Raw genomic sequence first — 23,125 nt, 5'->3', positions numbered from 1 at the left:
CTACTGAACCGTCAACTACTCAACCATCTACTACTGAACCATCAACAGCAGAGCCCTCAACTACTGAACCCTCAACTACTGAAACATCTACTACTGAGGCATCAACTACTGAGCCATCAACTACTGAGCCATCAACTACTGAGCCATCAACTACTGAGCCATCAACTACTGAGCCATCAACTACCGAACGATCTACTACTGAACCATCGACTACTGAACCATCAACCACAGAGTCATCGACGACAAAACCCTCGACTATTGAGCCTTCAACCACAGAACCGTCGACAACAGAGCCATCTACTACTGAGCCATCAACTACTGAAACATCTACTACTGAACCATCAACCACAGAGCCATCAACAACAGAGCCGTCTACTACTGAGCCGTCTACTACTGAACCATTGTCTACTGAACCATCAACCACAGAGCCATCAACGACAGAGCCCTCGACTACTGAACCTTCAACAACAGAGCCGTCTTCTACAGAGCCATCGACTACTGAACCGTCAACTACTGAACCATCTACTACTGAACCATCAACAGCAGAGCCCTCAACTACTGAACCCTCAACTACTGAAACATCTACTACTGAGGCATCTACTACTGAGGCATCAACTACTGAGCCATCAACTACCGAACGATCTACTACTGGACCATCGACTACTGAACCATCAACCACAGAGTCATCGACGACAGAGCCCTCGACTACTGAGCCTTCAACCACAGAACCGTCGACAACAGAGCCATCTACTACTGAGCCATCCACTACTGAAACATCTACTACTGAAACATCAACCACAGAGCCATCAACAACAGAGCCGTCTACTACAGAGCCATCGACTACTGAACCCTCAACTACTGAGCCGTCTAGTACTGAACCATTGACTACCGAACGATCTACTACTGGACCATCGACTACTGAACCATCAACCACAGAGCCATCAACGACAGAGCCCTTGACTACTGAGCCTTCAACAACAGAACCGTCGACAACAGAGCCATCTACTACCGAACCATCTACTACTGAACCTTCTACGAATGAATCAGCTACAACTGAACCAGCTACAACTGTACCAGCTACAACTGAACCAGCCACAACTGAACCAGCCACAACTGTACCAGCTACAATTGAACCAGCTACAACTGTACCAGCTATAACTGTACCAGCTATAACTGTACCAGCTACAACTGAACCAGCTGCAACTGAACCAGCTGCAACTGAACCAGCTGCAACTGAACCAGCTGCAACTGAACCAGCTGCAACTGAGCCAGCTACTACTGTACCAGCTACAACTGTACCAGCTACAACTGTACCAGCTACAACTGTACCAGCTACAGCTGAACCAGCTACAGCTGAACCATCAACTACTACTGATTCAGGTAATCGACTTCTTAACTATAATCATGCAATTGAGTTTTCTTAAATTTGTAAACTAGACATAATTTGCTCTATGTTTTCATTTAATAATAATTATATAACTTCTAAAATCTACAATCGAGCTGTCAACTACATAGCCATCCACTACAGAGCTGTTAAACTACTGAGCATTCTACTACTGAGTCAGGTAATCGATTTATTGACAATATTTATTCAATTTGTTGTTTTACTTGTAACCTTTTGGTACATGACGGTATAAAATTACTTTTTATAAAATTATTGTATACCTCCAGGCTATTTTTTCTTTCAGTAATTTGTTTTAAGAGATATCATAATTCATTTGAGTTAAAAAAAATATTTGAAATATTATTTTTGAAGTGTTAACCACAGTACCTGTGAATACTACTAAACTACTTAATGTTTTATTACTATGCTGTATTGTAACTGAACCAATAGCAGAGCCATTTTACTCCAAAGTACTAAGTCATGCTCATTTCAGAACCATCAACAAACACTGTCGATGAGGGAAGATTCTAATTATTTACTAACAAGCCATCACAAACCTAAACAACTGAGCCATGTGCTACTAAACCAATCTGCTACCGAACCATTCAACTTCAAGGCCATTTAACTACCGAACTAGTTTTTAATTTCAACGTGATTCTTTGAAGGAACTTGTTTAAATATCATATTCTGGTTTTTTTTGTATGTACAGTTAATACCACTGTGTGTTTTAACACGTTTAAAGCGTGCCCTGGAGCAGGCAAGTGTATACCTGAAGATGCTTTCTGTGACAAGGTTCAAGACTGTGATGATTATTTAGATGAAAATGAAGCCGCATGTGGTAAGTTGTTTATGGTATTTTTGCATTTATGTTTAGTTATTTTATTGCAGCAAAACAAAATAATGAAAACAAAAATTGTAGGACTACATTTACTAAAGTTTTTTATCTTCTCAGGTCCTTGCAATACAACCGAACTTCGATGTGATAATGCATTGTGTATAGATAAAAGTCTCTTCTGTGATGACAATATTAATGATTGTCCTGATAACTATGATGAGACCGCCACAATTTGCGACGGTAAGAGCATGTGGTGTTTCACCTTAAAGTCCTATGTAATACTTTAAATAATGAAATTGATCAAGTATAAAGTAATAAATACATTCACTGGAAAGTGTTAATAGGAGTTTTCCAAAGGAGTTATTTAACTGTTAATATCAGTATAATCTCTTATATATTAATATATAAGGTTTAAGTTTGAATCAGGTCATGTAGGCAACAGTTTTCGATGCAAAGCAGAGCAGAGTACAATTAAATAATCAAAGACGCTAGTTATAACTTAACTTTTAATCCATCTACAGGCTGTTTCATGAGGAGTATAATAATTATAATGTCTTCAAATGGTCGGCCAGTCAGTTTATAACATGTTTTAACAACTTTGTTACAATAGGAAGCTGTGCTGCACCACAAACACTAGCGTTTGGTAATCGGCTGAGCCCATCGGTTCAACGCTCTCGGTACCTTGAGAATCAGATCTTCATTTACGAGTGCTATAGTGGGCGTACTTTAGAAGGAAACAGCACTCTTATATGTCAAGATGGAACTATACAGGGAATATTCCCAAGCTGTTTATGTAGGTTTTAAAGTCAATGTCCGGCATTTCAGTCGGCATTTCAGTTTTATTCAATAAAACAATATTGCAGCCAAGCGCTGAATTAGATGATTATTACCAATTTAAAACAATTAAATTGTAAATACATTAAAAAAAATGAATGATAAAGTTCATGTAAACATCACAAATTGTATATTGAAGTAGTATTATAATAAGATGACATCGGGTATGAAGCGTCTCACATGCACACACAGACAAATTAGCATCTTGGACTTGCATCATCCAATGCTATCATCCTTATTATCTAGTTTTCAAACTTCTGCATTCATCTTTTTCATCTCATCCTTTTTGTCTTGGTAAAAAGGGAGGATATTTTATACGCCTCCTCTGAGTTTATAGCCTCTCTACCCGAACATGAACAAGATTTTATAAGAACGATTTCAATGACAGTTCACATAATTTTATTACCATGTTTATCTTTATATTTTAATTAACATCTTCTTTAAAATTGTAAATGAAAGTATAGGTTTCATATTGAAATCAATCATCTTTTTATGTAAATATACCTGCATTTTAACTACTTTTAACACTGTAAAAATCGTAGTAATATACAATAGAAAGCGAAATATTCATGCAAATAATTAATTGTTACAGATGTACCTTTATTGTTATAATATATAACATATATACACATATAAAACAGAGAATTATAATAAAAGTGGGACGACCCCACATTTATTTCCATAACACATCATTTTCATAACAAATAAGCTTTTTCACTACAGTAATTCTCATTAAAAGGTGCATAAGGTAATAAAACATAGGACCATTATATTGTATAGGTTTGTTTTACATAAGAGTTTAAAAAAGAGAGACAAACAGAGGCAAATAGGTGATTATCATTGAACTGCAAAAGCTAATAGTGACAATAATCATATTTACAATTTCTAAGTAAAATTAAGGCTTTGGAATGTACACTATAACATTACATTTAAACAAAATGGCCTGTAGAGAACTAAAATCTGTTTTTAACAGTATATTAATCTAATGAATGTTTTTGGAATATTCTTTTTAAAAATTAGTGAATTGTGAAAATCCAGCTGATTTTGAGAATGGTGAATGGGTTGCACAAGGCGTCATTATTGCTAATGGTGATTTTATTGAAGCTGTATGTGATACTGGATATATTCTTGATCCACCCACCCCAACAGAGGTTCAATGTCTGTCAGGAATATTTTCCCCTGCTGCTACAAAACGTTGCCAAGGTACGTGTTTTGACATATCTATATCCTGATTTAAAATTGCAAAATTTTAAATATTGTACTCTTATGTTACGACTTTCATTATCTAGGGCAGAATACAGGTACAGTAAGTATAGATAATAATGAATACAAGAGTATTACATGTTTATTCTATTTACCCTAATTTTAAAATGTTGGTGTTTTTTTAGATATTGACGAGTGCCTTGCTGATACGTTCACATGTCCAGATCGTTCTACATGCTCAAATACAATTGGCAGCTACATTTGCAACTGTAACACTGGTTACATACTAAATGTAACCAGTGAAATTTGTGAAGGTACTAAAATATAGATAGAATATAATATACAAATAATGAATGTTTTTGAGTTGGATGATGAAAATATTTCATGAGTTGAGTTATGTTTTCATGCATGTGTGTTTGTTTGTTTCTTTCGATAGATTTTAGTTTTAATTTTTCAGGATTACTCAAAAAGTTATTGTCTGATTTTCATAAGATTTTAAAGGATGGTTTCATACCTGTATGGGAACATCTCATTACATTTTCATATGCCTAGTTTAAATATCAAGTTGACCACATGAATGGCAGTTTTACCTTAGGATGAGATGAGAAAAGGCTTCACTCTTTTATTCTTGTTTATTTTTAAGAATTCACTAAATTTAATACCTGTTATAAACAGTTATGCTGATTACCAGTGTGGTATACTTTTATCCAATATTATCTATATTTTGCACTTTATACTTACTTGATGAATTTTAATACACCTAGACATTGATGAGTGTGAAGAACTAACGTTTGACTGTTTTAATAACAGTTACTGTGAAAATACAGAAGGGTCTTACAACTGTATATGTAACGACGGATATGAGGGTGATGGAACTTTTTGTGCAGGCAAGTATTCTATTACCTTATTACAATTTATGTACATGATTTATGTACATGATTTATGTACAATTTATGTACATGATTTATGTACAATTTATGTACATGATTTATGTACAATTTATGTACATGATGCGGCGAGCACAATGATATTGCAGCGAGCACAATGCTATTGCAGCGAACACAATGAGATTGCGGCAAGCACAATGAAATTGTTGTGAGCACAATGATATTGAGGCGAGCACAATGATATTGCGGTGAGGGCAATGATATTGCTGCGAACGCAATGATGTTGCGGTGAGCACAATGATATTGCGGTGAGCACAATGATATTGCGGCAAGCACAATGATATTGCGGCAAGCACAATGATATTGCGGCGATCACAATGATATTGCAGCGAGCACAATGATATTGCAGCGAGCACAATGATATTGAAGCGATCACAATGGTATTGCTGTGAGGACAATGACATTGCGGCGATCACAATGGTATTGCGGCGATCACAATGGAATTGCAGCGAGTACAATGATATTGCGGCGATCACAATGGTATTGCAGCGAGCACAATGGTATTGCAGCGAGCACAATGGTATTGCAGCGAGCACAATGGTATTACAGCGAGTACAATGGTATTGCAGCGACTGTACTCATCAATACATATTTTTTCTTTAGAAATTCTATACTATCCAAGTGGGATCGAAAATGGTGATGAAGAATTGCTCTCCGTAGGACCACTGGGAGAATTAGTGTCCAGAAATTTTGATCCTCAGTTTGGCTTTCCTTATGGACATAATTTCCTACCGATTGTTTATGTAAGTTTAAGATAGAACTAAAGGAACATGTCAACATTATCATACTGCAGTCACTGCAATAACCACATTTATTCTCTTTAACATGTGAAGCAATTATTTAGCAACTTTTTTTGTGGATGTTATATTACACAAATAAAGCAGATACGTTTTTAAAAACAACTCCACTCCACTCCATTTTTGTAATAACACTTATTTTACGTAGAGCAGCTTCTGTATTATGTTTGTCTTGAATAGGATTGAACTCACTTTTCTATCCTTTAAACATTACCTAAATATTATACAATACCAATTTTCAGTTCACAGAAAATGGAATATTTGTGCTAGTAAATGATGACGAGGAAAAGATGAGTTATCCAAGACCCTCATCTACTCAGTTTCAAAGTTTTGACCTGCGAAACATAATTTCTGTTTTTTGGACAGATGGAGACCTGAGTAGTGATATTGGAAATGTTTTCTTTCGGGTATGATGATTATTTCTTATTTATATATGTCCACCACTTTCAGAGAAAGAGTAAAGTAGTTACAGTAGTTAAAAACAGTATGTCACTGTAATGGAAAAACATCTTATCAATGGCCAAGCAACAGTTCGAATAATTTATTCTTTGTGATTGGTCAAATTTCCTCCATTGCGCTTACGTCCTTGCGTTGCATCCTGGTCATCGCAATATGAAAACTACCTATTTATATTATGGATTAATGACGTGTTGTTGCCTTCATTATCAACAGGAATACACAACTGACACGACAGAAGAGATGACTTTTATTGACACTGTAAAGCAAAGACTAATAGATCTGTATCAAGGTGTTGTCCCATCAAGCTTTTCTCCAACCTGGGTATTAAAAGTCACATGGGTAGACATACCTCAAAGACCAGTTAGTACCAGTAATGATCATGTAAGTATTAATTCTTCTAGTTTTGATATTTTTTTTATATTCTGAATGTTACCTGGTTGGTCTGTGGCCAGATTATAATTTGTATGTCCTGGAATTGACTTGTAAGAGTAAATTGGGTCTTCGCCAATGGTATTATCGGTCCAAACTTTGATTTTGAGCACTTTGAGACATATAAATTGTGTCATATATGGTGTTGATTATCTTATTAGTATATAATATATCATTTTGTTGCATCATTTCTTTTTATAGCGAAATACCTTCCAGGCTATTCTTTTGACCGATGGTCAATATAGTTTTGCCATGTTCTTCTTTGAAGAGAGACAGATGAGATGGGACAGAGCACTAGAGACACCTGCTGATGCTACAATTGGCTACAACATTCCTTCCTTTGAAACCGTTGACTTCCAAACACAGGCTCCTCTTTCCAGCAATCCTTATAGACCTGATGAGGTCAATGGAAATACTGGAAGAAAGGGCCAATATGCTGTCCGATTAGAAGCAAATACAGATGACACTGTAAACCCAAGGAAGCGTTGTATAACCTGGTATGAAGAGGATAAGGCGTCAAACTATGTTTACCCCGGAAATCAAGGAACGTGTCCCTGTGGGCTTCTACTGGCCGCGTTAGATGGCAGATATCGATTTGTTTCTCAAATATCACTGAATCCTTCTGGCCATGGTAGAGGAACAAATATAAACACCCTATTGGGAAACAGAGGAATCTCTTCTGGATTGTTTTCACTTGTTGTGGCTCTTCTAAATAATGGTAAGATGTTTACTATTATACTACTGTGTATTATTACCCCCTGTAGAGTTATAGTATACTATACTATACAATCACAACAATATGTACCAAGAAACTGAAATGTCATGAAATAAGTTTAGTGTCATACCCACAGATTTTATCAACCTGAAGAAACATTATTCTACTGCAGTTACTGCAGTAACTACAATTTTTCTGCAATAATACCGGATGATTTTAGTTGGTTTCATTGTTACAATACGCTACAATAAACATATGATTTACCACTAAAACAAAGAAGAGTTTATAATAAAATGTACAGTAGTTACTGCAGTAGTTAATAATGCATCTTGATTATATTATCATTTCACATTGATTTTTTGTCTACAATGACATGTAGGTAAAATGAATTAATAAACTATGTACAGAACAGAAACAAACAACAAACAAATTTAAAAATAAATAGGAGAATGAAGCAGAAACAAATTTGTTTTAAGAGTTGAACAGTAGGTGCATTAGAATTTCTTCTTGTATTTCAATTATAATTTATTTTATTTCAGCATTGGGTAGTTATATCTGTCTACAAAGCTCAACTTTCAACCGTGACCTGTCTGGGACTGAATGTTGTTATAGGTTGAATGGATTTTCCCTGATAGAAGGTTATCAAGGACTTGGGTTTACAAGCTATGCATTCCGCTACGGTTACACATTTGGAAGATTCTTTTTGGTAAATCAGTACCTCGATCATGTAGGTAAGACATTACAATAGATTTTCTCTAGGGGGTTATGGTTATTTAAAGACACTTTTTCCTACATTTTTAATTTAACGTCACAACCTTTGAAAATTGTAAAAATGAAAACTATATACAAGAAACTTTATTTGTCTCTTTGTAAAAATACAAAGAAAGGTTGACAGCAATTCCGATTAAAAATACATAAACTTTAAAATATATTTCAATAATTGTAAACCAGTAAATTAACTTACGTGTCAAGACAGTTTCGTCAAGCTGTCAGCGAGACTTCATCAATTGTATGTTACTAGATGGTACGCTCGCTTTTACCATCTAGGTCGTGCCCACAGATGGTTCTCGAATACATAATAATTTCAGCGTTAAAAAACTGACGATTTCTACGGAAGCGTTAAAGTGCCATTCACTTGGCGACTTGTCGAGATAATTTATCTTGTCAAGTCGACACAAATATGACTATTATGTCGACATAATAACCATTATATGTCTACATTGCGAGATAGTTTATCTTGTCAAGTTGATTCCCTAATAAATACATGTCGACTAGACGAGAGATTAACTTGCCAAGTTGACTTTACTTCGACACTTGAAGCGTCCAAGTGCCATCCACAGACGGAATTCGATGATATTTATCTTGGTAATTCTAAATTATTTGGACTTGCCTATTCGGCCGGTCGTCGTCGGCCTCACATGTCGTTAGTATGCGTTAAAATAGACACATGTGGACATTTTGTATAGAATATCAACACTACTTGTCATGTCGACATGCAATTTTGGTGAAGTCAACTTGGCAAGATAATGTATCTCGCCATGACGACATATAATGATTATTATGTCGACATAATAGCCATATTTATGTCGACTTGACAAGATAAATTATCTCGACAAGTCGGTAAGTGGATGGCACTCGGACGCTTCAAGCGTCGAAGTAAAGTCAACTTGGCAAGTTGATCTATCTCGTCTAGTCGACATGTATTTATTAGGGAATCAACTTGGCAAGATAAACTATCTCGCAATGTAGACATATAATGGTTACTATGTCGACATAATAGTCATATTTATGTCGACTTGATAAGATAAATTATCTCGACAAGTCGCCAAGTGAATGGCACTTTAACGCTTCCGTAGATTTCAAATGTACGTACAATAATACATGTCGTTTACACAGGAACGAATAAATAGACACTGACTTATGTACTCAACTAAAATTAGCACCCTGGGAATTACTTCCGAAAGAGAAACTTGTCAAAAAATGAGACCAATTGTTTAAGTCAAATTTAAACAAACTTAATTTGTGTTTTGTATGTAACATTAGGATTGAGGGATGGGGAAGAGGATGGGTGCAAAGAGGAACAATTTTTAAATATATTCTTTATCCATTTAGTAACAAAATATTAATTGTTTTCATGTTTTACAAATAATATACCACTAAACACAGTAAAACATTGTGATGTAATACTTTGTTGAAACTATCGGTATCACCGTCCTAGTAGATTGAAATAGCAGTACATGTATAACGATACATCACTACGACGTGTATGTTTATATAATGTAAAACAATTTGTGAAAACCACCTCTGTTCGGGGAAAATCATAAATTCGATTTAATCGGTAATAAATATTAAATTATCTAACTCAACTTAAATAGTAGGCCTAATGGTTTTCAATTGTTTCTTAGAGCCAAGTCATACTTAAGTTTGTTTCCTACCCTACCCACCAAAGTTGTTTTGCGTTTAGGGCATATGATGCACAGTAGGCCTATCAGGCTCTACTGTGGCTTTACAACGCTACTCATGCCAGTTAGGGAAGGGTGATATGTGGGTGGTTTAACTGCAATAATAAAGATGTATACATAATATACGGCGAGTGAAAACGCCAGCACATTATCCGTTAAAAAAAAATTTATGTCCAACCTCTGCAGCACAGATTGAAAAAAAAAAATGGATCGAATTTCTGTTATGAGTATACAGTACTTGCCTTTACGACGCCTGAGGGAATAGACGCTTGTGGAACAGAGATTGGAATGTTCCATTCATCGCAAATCAATACATTTGTATAAACGTATATTAAATCTATCAAAATAGTATTTTTTAAAGAAAATCGGCCTGTCTTCAACATTATGATACTGTACTCTAGCTGTTCAATCGGTTTTCAGCTATTAAAATCAATTATCGTAGGAGGAGATAGGAAAATGCGAAGCCTCCTCGCATTTTTGTGGCGGGTATTTTTCAAGATGGACATCCATTAGACAGTGTATACCACGATCGGAAAACACCCCGATTTGGGGCAAATCGTTGAACCTAAATTCGTTTTAATCGTCAATATCTAATTTAATTAGTAAACAGGGTTACGTTAGGTGGTTAAAATCAGTACCGAAAGTACGAACCAACTTTATATACCATCGAGTAAAAATTCTAGAAGTAAGGCGCGATTTACCGAATTTTGCCCTTACGTAAATGTATATATAGATGATGCCGATTGGACTCTTTTCCAACCAGAGGAAAATGTTTTTACTATACAGAAACTGACTAAAAAAGTTAAAATCATAAGGTTTCATTCTACAGACACCGGTGTTTGGCACAAAATATGGGTCTATTGTGATAGTTTTTTTTAAACTTTAAATCATTAAAGAAAGGAATAAGAAAAAATAAGTAAATTAAATAATGTAAGCAGTCTGCTCCAATGCCATATGCATCACGGACAGATTGATATTTTCGTTTTGCTTCTGTGATTCACGCCACTGTTTTTGGAGGTGTGAGTGTAACTTACAACAAGGAATGATCTGTTTTAATGTTTTTAAAGTAATATATACATTATTTTTTTAGAAAACGTCAAAAGCTCTGTCCACACTATCAAACTAGTTTGACAAAAAAACTGTGATATGCCCAAATATGGTAGTGATATGACATCATCATGTCCATATATGGGCGGCACATCATATTTTTTGTCACATCAAGTTTGATAGTGTAGACAGAGCTTAAGAGAAAGTAATTTTGAACCAAGACTAGTGGTTTTACTATTATTTTACTGCACTATACATTTTATTTCAGAAAATGATATTATGCCTCAATACTACTGTTGCTATGAATCAAGAGATAATGATCTATGTGGATTGTATTTTGAACGAAGACCAGCAGTCACCTGTGATAACTATATCCCTCCATTCCTTGGTAAGTAATTTCTAATTTGCCACGGCCTACAATCTCCACAATAATGTGTTTTCGCTTGTCACCTAGTCCTATAAACCACCAAACTATGTTGAGGAATAATGCGAGGAAGCAGGCAGAGACCTGAGACCCCTGGTTAAGGAAATCTAAGTGGCCCTCCAAGTTCCAACGCTGGAGGCCTTGGGTGTTTATAGCCTTTTCGGCTTTGTTTTTCCTCTGGGCACTGCACATTTAATATCTATATTTTGGTAAAATTGAGAGAAAACAGCCATTTTAGTTAACTGTATATGAAAATTAGCAATTGTTTCCGTTGTTCAGATGATTGATTGGGAAGTACCTACAGCAAAAATAAATTATGTTCTAATTTTGTTTAGGTCAAACCGTAGTTTGACCGGGCTTATGTTTACACATGTTTATAATAAAGAACAGTATAGTTACAAACAAGATTATTTATGCATCATTCACTAAACGCATGTGTGTTTAAGCTACTCTATAACACAAAATTAAGGGATCAATATAGAGGAAATATGTATGAATTGCTCATCAAACAACACTCTTTATTCCAGCTTGGTTGTTTGGTGATCCACATATAACCACCCTCGATGGACTCGGATACACGTTTAATGGTAAAGGAGAGTTTCTTTGCGTCGATGTTGCCAATGGAATGTTCCAATTGCAATGCCGAATGTCTGGTGTTATCTCGGACCCAAACGCCCAAGCTACAATATTCAGTGCCTTTGTTGGTACACACACTGGTGGAGAAAGTAACACCTTCGTAAGTAAAACCAATTGGTGTCTTAGCATCTTCTGACTACATTTTCGAAGGCCTTTATAGTAATGTTAGAATCTTTTTTAACAGTAATAATAAGTTTATAACATGATCATTTTAATATAAGTGTTGTAATCATTAACTATTATAATTGTTTTTTATTATTTTCTCCGCCTAATTTTGTGGAATATAATTATGGTGGATGGATTTTAAATACTTCTTTTCTAATCCTCTTTATTATATTAGTTACAAAGTATTTTGAACAACATGAATCAATTTAAATATCATTAATTTCAAGGTACAATTTACGCTGAATGCTGATGGAACAGACATTGAAATATTGGTGAATGGCACAATTCAACTTTCAATTGACGATATCAGAGGAGGTAATTTTTAATTTGTTTTCATAAGTATTTTTAATTTGTTTTTATAAGTATTTATAATTTTGTTTTTATAAATATTTTAAATTTGTTTTTATAAGTATTTTTAATTTGTTTTCATATGTATTTTTAATTTGTTTTTATAAGTATTTATAATTTGTTTTTATAAATATTTTTAATTTGTTTCTATAAGTATTTATAATTTGTTTTTATAAATATTTTTAATTTGTTTTTATAAATATTTTTAATTTGTTTTTATAAGTATTTTTAATTTGTTTTTTTAAGTATTTTTAATTTGTTTTTATAAGTATTTTAAATTTTTTTTATAAGTATTTTTAATTTGTTTTTATAAGTATTTTTCATTTGTTTTTATAAGTATTTTAATTTGTTTCTATAAGTATTTATAATTTGTTTTTATAAATATTTTTAATTTGTTTTTATAAGTATTTTTAATTTGCTTTTATATTTCTTTGTTGGTTATTTTTAATTTGTTTAAATATTTTATTATTTTGGCAAAGAGGACAATTTTCTTATATTTTTAAAAACATGATGAATAAAATTAATTATGTCTACGTCCTCTCCTGAAAACTCGTCTATTTCAATAGTTATTCTTTTCATGTTGCGCTGTGAGACCCCGGTAAAGAGCGCTTTATAAATGTTCGATATTATTGTTATTGTTGCTGCTACTGTTACTGTTATTATGATGTCTACTTTATTTAGGTTACACGCCCTCAGAAGATCCCGGATTCTCTATTTCTTATAATGAAGAGAAAATAGGTTTGGTGGCTGTAAACCGTACGTACGCTACATGGAGCACAGACTTATCTTTTGGAGTGGCAGTTAATCAACAGATGCTGGATATCGTATTTAATTTTGATGAAAAATACAAAACCCAAACATCAGGATTGTTTGGTAAGGAAAACAGTTTAAACTATTAATTTAAATAATTTATTTTATCATATAATGATAAAAAGTTTACTCTACACCACGTATATATAGTTCTGAAAAGAACGTTTCGATTGATATACTTATTATCGTTACGATATATCGTCTTTAGGAAACTGGGACTATAAGTGAAATTGGGTGGGACTGGTGTGAAAGCTAGAAACAATAGCAAAATTCACAGGCTGGAGAGGTTTTTTTTTGGATTGGAGTTGTACTTTTGTCCTTAGACAAAATTCTGACATGTGACGTGACTTCAACCCAGGACCCTTGGAGTGTAGTCAAGCATCATAACCACCAAGCCACAACTCCACTCCTATGTGTGTTAAGCGCTGACCAACGTTCATTCACATTCAGTATCAAACAGTAAATACATTCACAAGAATTCATTGTAATACACATTACTTACAAATTTATAATATTGTTTGTGCACCACTGTTTTTTTTTTCAGGTGTTTGGAATGGTCTACTAAGTGATGAAGTCTGTACACGATATGGCAACAATTGTCTTAATGCAACCAACAGAAATTTGACAGAGTCAGAGATATTTGATTACGCCATAACTTGTAAGTTTACTGTACATTAATAACCTGTGATTAACAACAACGTTTTTGTTGTCTTTCTTTTACTTTATATTGCCTCAATATAATATACAAATATTGACTGTGCTGAGAAGCATGGTTCAAAATATTAATGATCTTGAGACTAATACCGAGACGAAACCACCATTTATTTAAAGTTAATGATTTTATAAATACTACAACGTTTATTGTTCATGTTTGTGTTGTCAATACATCATTAATTTAAAGTTAATAAATGTGAATGTTTTCCTAGGGAATATAACAGAAGACGAATCCGCATTTGTTTATCCGGATGGACAAAGTTTTGCAGATTTCAATGATCCTGATTTTCAACCAGTGTTTTTAGATGTTTTACAATCTAACGCAGACCCTGCCTTTCTGCAACAAGCAGAAGACACGTGTGAGGGCAATAAGGAATGTTTGTTTGATGCCTTAGCAACGCAAAATCTTGCAATTGGTATGAGCACTAGAAATACTGAAGAAACCAATCTACAGGATCAAACCACATTAGGTATAATATATATATTTTTTCCTGTTTTGGGTGACTTTTTGTTTTCAAAGTTTCAAACATTTAGAATATTTTACCATATAAATTATATTTTTTAAAGCTTGTAATAACAATAAAACATGATAAAATCGTCATGACGTTCAACTACTTTCTCAAATCAAACAATCTTAAACTTTAAAAATTTAAGAATAATAAATAAGAACAAATAATAAATTTATTTACTATGTATGTACGTTTTTACTATTATTTATGTGAAGTCATTTCTAAACTTGAATTTAAATGTTTATATCTTTACCATTACATGTATATAAACAAACTTACCTTATGTAATATTTAAATAGTCAAAATAATGTTGATTAATACATATATTTTTTATGATGATGATGAATAAAAGTGATATTGGTGAAAATGTACAGTATGATGATGATTATGTATGATTTTATTTTATTCAGAAAATATACCACCAGTATTAAATTCTGTCGACGACATGAGCAGTTATTCAGTTTTACAGAACAATACCAAGCTGTATGTATTATTAAACCGAACGGTGCGACTACAGGTTTCGGCAAGTGATGAAAAGGATGATATTTTGACGTACTCAACACAAATGGAATACCCTGAAATTCAGATTGATAACTCAAGTAATATATATATATATATAACTTTTCTGGCTGTTTTACTTCTCGTTTTGATTTAGCTTTTCGCTTTTATGTTGTATCTCTATTGAGATCCAGCCACTGATACCCACAGCATTGTCATTTTTTCAGTAATTTGCCTTTGGATTTATATATATATATATATATAATAGTTTCTTAAATATACTTTTATATACTTATATATACTTGTATATACTTATATACTTATACTGTATATACTTGTATATAATTATGCTTATATATACTTCTATCTATAATATGTAATAATATCATCTGCTTTTATATCTAAAGCCCTTTTTATACTAGAATGTAGGTTGTATATTATCAGTGAAATTGGTGCCGCATGCTTAAAAACTTAAGCTTAATTTGATGGCTTTCTAACTTTTGAAATATAATAATTTACGAATTATTTACCTGACAAATCATAATTTAAAGAACCAGACAACAGGTTTTTGATGGAATTTTGTCTATTGTAACAGATTTTTTTTTTTTGCGTAAGGCCACAATGGAAATAAGTTGACCATTGGTTACTTTTTTGCGCTACCCTGAATTCATTCCTGTACTGTTTTATAATGTTATTTTTTTTTAAATTTGAATAAAGAAATGAAATGAAGTAAGTGAATAACTTGATCAAAACTTCAAAATATCCTATTTAATGTTTGATTTTATACATATTTATTTGTTAATGTTTTGAGGGATCAACACTTTTTATTTTAAATTTATAATCTATTTGTTGTTGTTTAACCAGCTGGATTGTTTACCTGGACACCAACTACTGTTGATAATGTAAACATCACGATTGAAGTCAGTGATGGCGCACAAAGCGTCAGCATCACAATGGAAGTGTATCTGTGTGGCTGCGTAAACGGCGGACAATGTGATTTTAACAATCTAGTCGAGGGATCCGATATCAATAATGACAAGTTTGCGGTATGATATTATATTTTGGTATATTACAAAAGAACATTTTATCTTGATACACTTCTGTTTTATATATATTCAGTAATTATTGTAATCTTTATTGTAACATTCGAAATGTATAAAAATGTGATACATTTAATTAACCTTTTTAAGACCCAACTGAAGACTTGACAGTTTCCTCTTTCCTTCAGTTTATGTACAGTGCACAGAGAGCCTGCATATAAAGCATAAACAATTCATATATTTTTATAACACACCTGATAATATTCCTGTAATTTGATTAGGTAATTATTCATACTTTGAAAAGTTAATGTTTTTTTTATTATTGTATAATATAATTTTATGTTACTTATGTTAAGACGATATGAATGAAATGAATATCTTATTTTATGAAAGATTGAGTGCTCTACTTAACTCTGCTTCGCCTCGTTAAATATACTAATTTTTCAACTCGTGAAATATTCTATTATTCATTATTTGAAAAATGTATACATAACTCTTCTACTGATGAATTTGAGCTTCCAGTTATTTCCTTATCATACATACAAGTTATTGAAGGGCTAGTGTTGCCCGAAACTCTGCTAACTTTTCTGGTTGTTTTACTTTATCGTTTTGATTTAACTTTTCACTTTTTGTGTGTGTCTCTGGATTTATATATATATATATGGTTTTTTTTTACTTGTTTCTGTTTTGTATTGGCTTCACTTACACAAGCATTTGATTTATTGGTGACGCCACCATTTTGGAAAAATATTGATTGATTTATACAGGTTGTGCAATGTATCTGTTCAGCTGCGTGGACAGGATTTGATTGTTCTATTGATTACGATGCATGTATGGATGAACCGTGCCACCCTGGGGTCATTTGCCAGGACAACCTTGCTCCAGAAGTAAATGCAACATGTGCAGACTGCCCCAGCGGATTGCAGGGAGATGGCTTTAAGTGTTACGGTATGTTGGCATTGTATATTATTATATATAATATTATGATATATATGTTCTTTGCCTGATTTGTTTATATATATATATATATATATATATATATATATATATATATATATATATATAAATCAATGATGTTGCGTAGCACTGTGTAAATTATATATAAATCATACTGTAAATTATAGAAACAGTGCTCATATTCGGAACATGATCTCATAATCGCGTCGAGCATAGCTCATTGGCGAAAGTTCCATATTTGTTAGTTGTATGAAAAAATGTCTCTGGCTGGATTCGAACCTGCAACCTCTCGCTTACAGGGCAAGTATCATACCACTAGACCACAGAGCCATGTATGGTATTATCACAGATTTTCACCCACCAGATACATTCTCTCATACAACAAACGCCCTCACAATCAGTGGAGGCTTAACAAGTCAGAATAAATTCCAACTTTAATTCGCAACGGTTTTTTAAATAATATTGTGTATATGTAAATCAATGATGTTGCGTAGCACTGTGTAAATTATATATAAATCATACTGTAAATTATAGAAACAGTGCTCATATTCGGAACATGATCTCATAATCGCGTCGAGCATAGCTCATTGGCGAAAGTTCCATATTTTTTAGTTGTATGAAAAAATGTCTCTGGCTGGATTCGAACCTGCAACCTCTCGCTTACAGGGCGAGTATCATACCACTAGACCACAGAGCCATGTATGGTATTATCACAGATTTTCACCCACCAGATACATTCTCTCATACAACAAACGCCCTCGCAATCAGTGGAGGCTTAACAAGTCAGAATAAATTCCAACTTTAATTCGCAACGGTTTTTTAAATAATATTGTGTATATGTAAATCAATGATGTTGCGTAGCACTGTGTAAATTATATATAAATCATACTGTAAATTATAGAAACAGTGCTCATATTCGGAACATGATCTCATAATCGCGTCGAGCATAGCTCATTGGCGAAAGTTCCATATTTTTTAGTTGTATGAAAAAATGTCTCTGGCTGGATTCGAACCTGCAACTTCTCGCTTACAGGGCGAGTATCATACCCCTAGACCACAGAGCCATGTATGGTATTATCACAGATTTTCACCCACCAGATACATTCTCTCATACAACAAACGCCCTCACAATCAGTGGAGGCTTAACAAGTCAGAATAAATTCCAACTTTAATTCGCAACGGTTTTTTAAATAATATTGTGTATATGTAAATCAATGATGTTGCGTAGCACTGTGTAAATTATATATAAATCATACTGTAAATTATAGAAACAGTGCTCATATTCGGAACATGATCTCATAATCGCGTCGAGCATAGCTCATTGGCGAAAGTTCCATATTTTTTAGTTGTATGAAAAAATGTCTCTGGCTGGATTCGAACCTGCAACTTCTCGCTTACAGGGCGAGTATCATACCCCTAGACCACAGAGCCATGTATGGTATTATCACAGATTTTCACCCACCAGATACATTCTCTCATACAACAAACGCCCTCACAATCAGTGGAGGCTTAACAAGTCAGAATAAATTCCAACTTTAATTCGCAACGGTTTTTTAAATAATATTGTGTATATGTAAATCAATGATGTTGCGTAGCACTGTGTAAATTATATATAAATCATACTGTAAATTATAGAAACAGTGCTCATATTCGGAACATGATCTCATAATCGCGTCGAGCATAGCTCATTGGCGAAATTTCCATATTTTTTAGTTGTATGAAAAAATGTCTCTGGCTGGATTCGAACATGGCTCTGTGGTCTAGTGGTATGATACTCGCCCTGTAAGCGAGAGGTTGCAGGTTCGAATCCAGCCAGAGACATTTTTTCATACAACTAAAAAATATGGAACTTTCGCCAATGAGCTATGCTCGACGCGATTATGAGATCATGTTCCGAATATGAGCACTGTTTCTATAATTTACAGTATGATTTATATATATATATATATATATATATATATATATATATATATATATATAAATAAATAAATAAAATAACAGCAGAAAACTTGGTTACTTCATTGTTTTAATCACTACAAATTTGTTTCGTACGACCAGCATGTAGCTGGCTGCACTCTTCAGGTGAAATATAAAACATAAGTGACACAGTTGTCTCATAGTGCTTAATAGAAGTGAGTCATCGGGAAGTCGTATACAATAGCCTATTGTTTTAGATAAACTGTTTGGATCTGCAATTTAGTAAGAATTTTTTCCTATGTCTACAAGTAGAGACTAACTCGTTCTTACGGTTCAGTGAGCATAGCTCTGGTTGACATATAATAACATACTTTTCATATATACATAAATTACATCTTTTGTTAATATTTGAGTAAGGTTTGCATTTCTTTATAATTTTCCATTTAATTGAGTAATTTGTTTTAGAGTCTTTAAGTGTCCATATATATTTACTGAGTTCCGTTGCACTTCTTAATTTTTCGTTCCGGAATGAAGACGTATGGTTTCTGTATCTAGTTTTAAACTGGTTTTCAGTTAGTCCGACATATGTTTCTTCTTTTGATGAATCTTCTCTCTTTACTGTAGCTTGGTAAACTACACCTTTTGTTAGGCAGTTACCTGGGAGCGGGCATTCATTGGGATTGCGGCAGTTACATCCGCTTGTTTTCGCGTTGGTTTCAGTAGGCTTTTCTTTGGCTATCACATATTTGTTGTGTGCGTTAATTACTTTGTCTACGCTGGGCATGCAACTATAGCTTAGTTTCAAGGTATTTTTGTTAAATATTTTTCTGAGCTTGTTGCCGGCAGGAAAACAATCTTCTACTATAGCTAAAAACTTGTGGCCGATGTTGGTTGCTACGTTTTTGCTGAATGGTGGGTTAAACCAAATTATGTTTCTGGTGCGTGATTTTTTGGGCTTCTGCTGTTCAGCATTGAACTCAAGTTGATGATTGTATCCACTTTCTTTGAGGGCTTCCTGGTATAGGGGTGCAGATGCATGAAATGTATCTTTGTCTGATGAGATGCCAGAAAGGCGTCTATTTATAGCAAGTGGGATGTTTCGGATAATAGATGGAGGATGGTTGCTGTCATGGTGCACGTAGGTTGGTTTGTTATTAGGCTTAGTGAAAGGTTGGAAGATCCCTGTCCTTAGGTCGAACGTTACATCCAAATAATTGACTATTTTCTTGTTAGCTTCAATTGTTAGCTTGAGGTTGTTCTCCTGGAAAATTTTACAAATATCTTTCTTGATTAGCTCAATCGTTTTGGCTGATTCGCGAAACGCGGCTAGGCCATCGTCGCGGTATAGACCAATTTGGTTGCCATATTTGTTAGACAGTTGCGACAAAAGATATGTACCTACGATTTCACAGGTTTCAGCACCATCAAAGCTTCCCATTGTGACGTCAAACACAGGTTGGTTTTCAGTTCCTTTTTTGCACCATGTAGCGTTATCATGGAAAAGGAGTGACTTTTTTGCTTGGATAATAATATTTGTTTCTTCATCGGAGATTGCTTCAAACTTGGAGGCGAATTCAAGGGCTTTTTTAAGTAGGTCACTGGTTATTGACGGGTAGAAGTCAACTATGTCGAAGCAAATAAACGAGTGCTTATCCTTGTTTTGAATGTTCTTATACCATTCGATAACAGAATTAGTGTTCTTCCATTGATTTAATCCTGTAGACGCTATTATTTTCTTATTTATTCTTTCAAGGATTTGTTTACTTACGATGCCGATTTCTGATTTCGATGGGTTGATTAATCTACATGTCGGGTTGGTCTATACCGCGACGATGGCCTAGCCGCGTTTCGCGAATCAGCCAAAACGATTGAGCTAATCAAGAAAGATATTTGTAAAATTTTCCAGGAGAACAACCTCAAGCTAACAATTGAAGCTAACAAGAAAATAGTCAATTATTTGGATGTAACGTTCGACCTAAGGACAGGGATCTTCCAACCTTTCACTAAGCCTAATAACAAACCAACCTACGTGCACCATGACAGCAACCATCCTCCATCTATTATCCGAAACATCCCACTTGCTATAAATAGACGCCTTTCTGGCATCTCATCAGACAAAGATACATTTCATGCATCTGCACCCCTATACCAGGAAGCCCTCAAAGAAAGTGGATACAATCATCAACTTGAGTTCAATGCTGAACAGCAGAAGCCCAAAAAATCACGCACCAGAAACATAATTTGGTTTAACCCACCATTCAGCAAAAACGTAGCAACCAACATCGGCCACAAGTTTTTAGCTATAGTAGAAGATTGTTTTCCTGCCGGCAACAAGCTCAGAAAAATATTTAACAAAAATACCTTGAAACTAAGCTATAGTTGCATGCCCAGCGTAGACAAAGTAATTAACGCACACAACAAATATGTGATAGCCAAAGAAAAGCCTACTGAAACCAACGCGAAAACAAGCGGATGTAACTGCCGCAATCCCAATGAATGCCCGCTCCCAGGTAACTGCCTAACAAAAGGTGTAGTTTACCAAGCTACAGTAAAGAGAGAAGATTCATCAAAAGAAGAAACATATGTCGGACTAACTGAAAACCAGTTTAAAACTAGATACAGAAACCATACGTCTTCATTCCGGAACGAAAAATTAAGAAGTGCAACGGAACTCAGTAAATATATATGGACACTTAAAGACTCTAAAACAAATTACTCAATTAAATGGAAAATTATAAAGAAATGCAAACCTTACTCAAATATTAACAAAAGATGTAATTTATGTATATATGAAAAGTATGTTATTATATGTCAACCAGAGCTATGCTCACTGAACCGTAAGAACGAGTTAGTCTCTACTTGTAGACATAGGAAAAAATTCTTACTAAATTGCAGATCCAAACAGTTTATCTAAAACAATAGGCTATTGTATACGACTTCCCGATGACTCACTTCTATTAAGCACTATGAGACAACTGTGTCACTTATGTTTTATATTTCACCTGAAGAGTGCAGCCAGCTACATGCTGGTCGTACGAAACAAATTTGTAGTGATTAAAACAATGAAGTAACCAAGTTTTCTGCTGTTATTTTATTTATTTATTTATGCTCTACCTTGGTATTGAGCACTCTATCCAAACGGTCTGAAAATTTCAACCTGAATATATATATATATATATATATATAAACACAAGAGGCAAAGAACATTAATTCTAAACCGCCCGGTGATATACTGAAATTTAATAAATTAATTTGAAACGATAAAGATGAGGAAATCTGTGAGAATGAGAAAAAGTCGCCCCAATATATATATATATATATTATTTTTTATATAAAATGAAAATAAGGAAATATGCTGTTTTAGAACCTAAATACGTACACTGTGTCATGAGGAGTACCTCCCTCTATACGGTATGTCACTTTGACTACAAGATTGATCTCCCAATATTTTTACACTCAAATCAAATCTGTATTTGTTCCATATATAAAAATGTGTACATGGAAAAAATTGTTTTCCTCGACAGAAATATGGTATATATTTATGGTTTATCTTGTGAACAGGATTGCCACATTTCAGTTTTTGCTTATGGTTATCCTTGGAAATTTTCCTAAATATACAAACAAAACAACACAAAAATATTTTACTTACACATGTTTTTTTTTTCATATAGATTATGATGAATGTGCAGCTGGTCAAGACCAGGTAGAAGGCGTCAACTTCTGCGAACATCCAGAACTCTGTGTAAACACTCTTCACAGTTACACATGTAACTGCAGATCTGGGTTTGAACTGCATCCTAATCTAAAGGATTGTTTAGGTATCCACTTTGATTTTATTTATAATATTTATTTACAGCGCACCTAACTATGATTAATACAGACCTCTCCTGATATTTATAATAGGATCTAAATAAAGAGAGATGATAGAAAACATATTAATATCGGTCCGTATGATTTTTATAACCAATTCATACATTGTTTAATAAGTGAAATAA

The 23,125-nt window shown here is 33.9% G+C and overlaps 1 protein-coding gene across 1 annotated transcript in view; it reads left to right on the top strand.

Moving 5' to 3' along the window:
- The window catches only part of LOC140039330 (uncharacterized), a 58,120-nt gene that overhangs the window by 8,266 nt on the left and 26,729 nt on the right, over positions 1-23,125 (top strand). Inside the window, exons 6-27 of the mRNA XM_072084934.1 lie at positions 939-1,380; positions 2,094-2,222; positions 2,337-2,459; positions 2,830-3,012; positions 4,074-4,256; positions 4,442-4,570; positions 5,021-5,143; positions 5,807-5,946; positions 6,243-6,407; positions 6,673-6,840; positions 7,090-7,606; positions 8,143-8,334; positions 11,381-11,500; positions 12,064-12,272; positions 12,565-12,652; positions 13,367-13,558; positions 14,040-14,153; positions 14,422-14,679; positions 15,129-15,317; positions 16,081-16,262; positions 17,024-17,204; positions 22,802-22,948. Coding sequence (XP_071941035.1) covers positions 939-1,380; positions 2,094-2,222; positions 2,337-2,459; positions 2,830-3,012; positions 4,074-4,256; positions 4,442-4,570; positions 5,021-5,143; positions 5,807-5,946; positions 6,243-6,407; positions 6,673-6,840; positions 7,090-7,606; positions 8,143-8,334; positions 11,381-11,500; positions 12,064-12,272; positions 12,565-12,652; positions 13,367-13,558; positions 14,040-14,153; positions 14,422-14,679; positions 15,129-15,317; positions 16,081-16,262; positions 17,024-17,204; positions 22,802-22,948 — 4,174 coding nt within the window. The remainder of the gene's footprint in view (positions 1-938; positions 1,381-2,093; positions 2,223-2,336; positions 2,460-2,829; positions 3,013-4,073; positions 4,257-4,441; positions 4,571-5,020; positions 5,144-5,806; positions 5,947-6,242; positions 6,408-6,672; positions 6,841-7,089; positions 7,607-8,142; positions 8,335-11,380; positions 11,501-12,063; positions 12,273-12,564; positions 12,653-13,366; positions 13,559-14,039; positions 14,154-14,421; positions 14,680-15,128; positions 15,318-16,080; positions 16,263-17,023; positions 17,205-22,801; positions 22,949-23,125) is intronic.

Source organism: Antedon mediterranea, chromosome 2 (assembly GCF_964355755.1).
Source record: "Antedon mediterranea chromosome 2, ecAntMedi1.1, whole genome shotgun sequence".
NCBI classification, from domain to species: Eukaryota; Metazoa; Echinodermata; class Crinoidea; order Comatulida; family Antedonidae; genus Antedon; species Antedon mediterranea.
Note: the sequence above shows the minus strand (reverse complement) of the source record. Positions and strands in the feature narration are given on the sequence as shown.